The 547-nt window shown below is 62.7% G+C and overlaps 1 protein-coding gene across 1 annotated transcript in view; it reads left to right on the top strand.

The window, feature by feature from the left end:
• Positions 1 to 547, top strand: part of LOC103265835 (serine/threonine-protein kinase 10) — a gene marked incomplete at its 3' end in the record, with an annotated part of 113034 nt that overhangs the window by 106814 nt on the left and 5673 nt on the right. Inside the window, exon 19 of the mRNA XM_021715229.1 lies at positions 359 to 543. Within this exon, the coding sequence (XP_021570904.1) occupies positions 359 to 543 (185 nt within the window). The remainder of the gene's footprint in view (positions 1 to 358; positions 544 to 547) is intronic.

Raw genomic sequence — 547 nt, 5'->3', positions numbered from 1 at the left:
CAGCCTCCCAAAGGCGCGGGATTACAGGCTGAGCCACCGAGCCCGGCAATTTTTTTTTTTAATTGTGGAGATGAGGTCTTGCCAAGTTGCCCAGGCTGATTTCGAACCCCTAGACTCGGGCAGTCCTCTCGCCTCCACCTCCCAAAGTGCTGGGATTACAACCCTGAGCTACCACGCCCGGCGTGTACGAACAATACTTTCACAGTGGGAGCAGTAGATGTAAAATGACACCAGCCGAGCTCAGCTAAGGGCCACGTCGGCCACGAAGGTCCTGGGCTCCCGAGCGGAGTGGGGCGGCCCTTGGCCTCTGGCCACACCCCAGCGCCGCGCGCTGACCTGGGTCCGTGCCCCTCCCCAGGAGCGGGAGCAGATGCAGCGCTACAACCAGCGCATGCTGGAGCAGCTGAAGGTGCGGCAGCAGCAGGAGAAGGCGCGGCTGCCCAAGATCCAGAGGAGCGAGGGCAAGACGCGCATGGCCATGTACAAGAAGAGCCTGCACATCAACGGCGGGGGCAGCGCCGCCGAGCAGCGCGAGAAGGTCAAGCAG

Source organism: Carlito syrichta, unplaced genomic scaffold (genome assembly GCF_000164805.1).
Source record: "Carlito syrichta isolate Samal-C Ts95f unplaced genomic scaffold, Tarsius_syrichta-2.0.1 Scaffold306872, whole genome shotgun sequence".
In the NCBI taxonomy this organism is placed as follows: domain Eukaryota; kingdom Metazoa; phylum Chordata; class Mammalia; order Primates; family Tarsiidae; genus Carlito; species Carlito syrichta.
The sequence above is the reverse complement of the archived record's forward strand: the minus strand, read 5'-3'. Positions and strand labels throughout refer to the sequence as shown.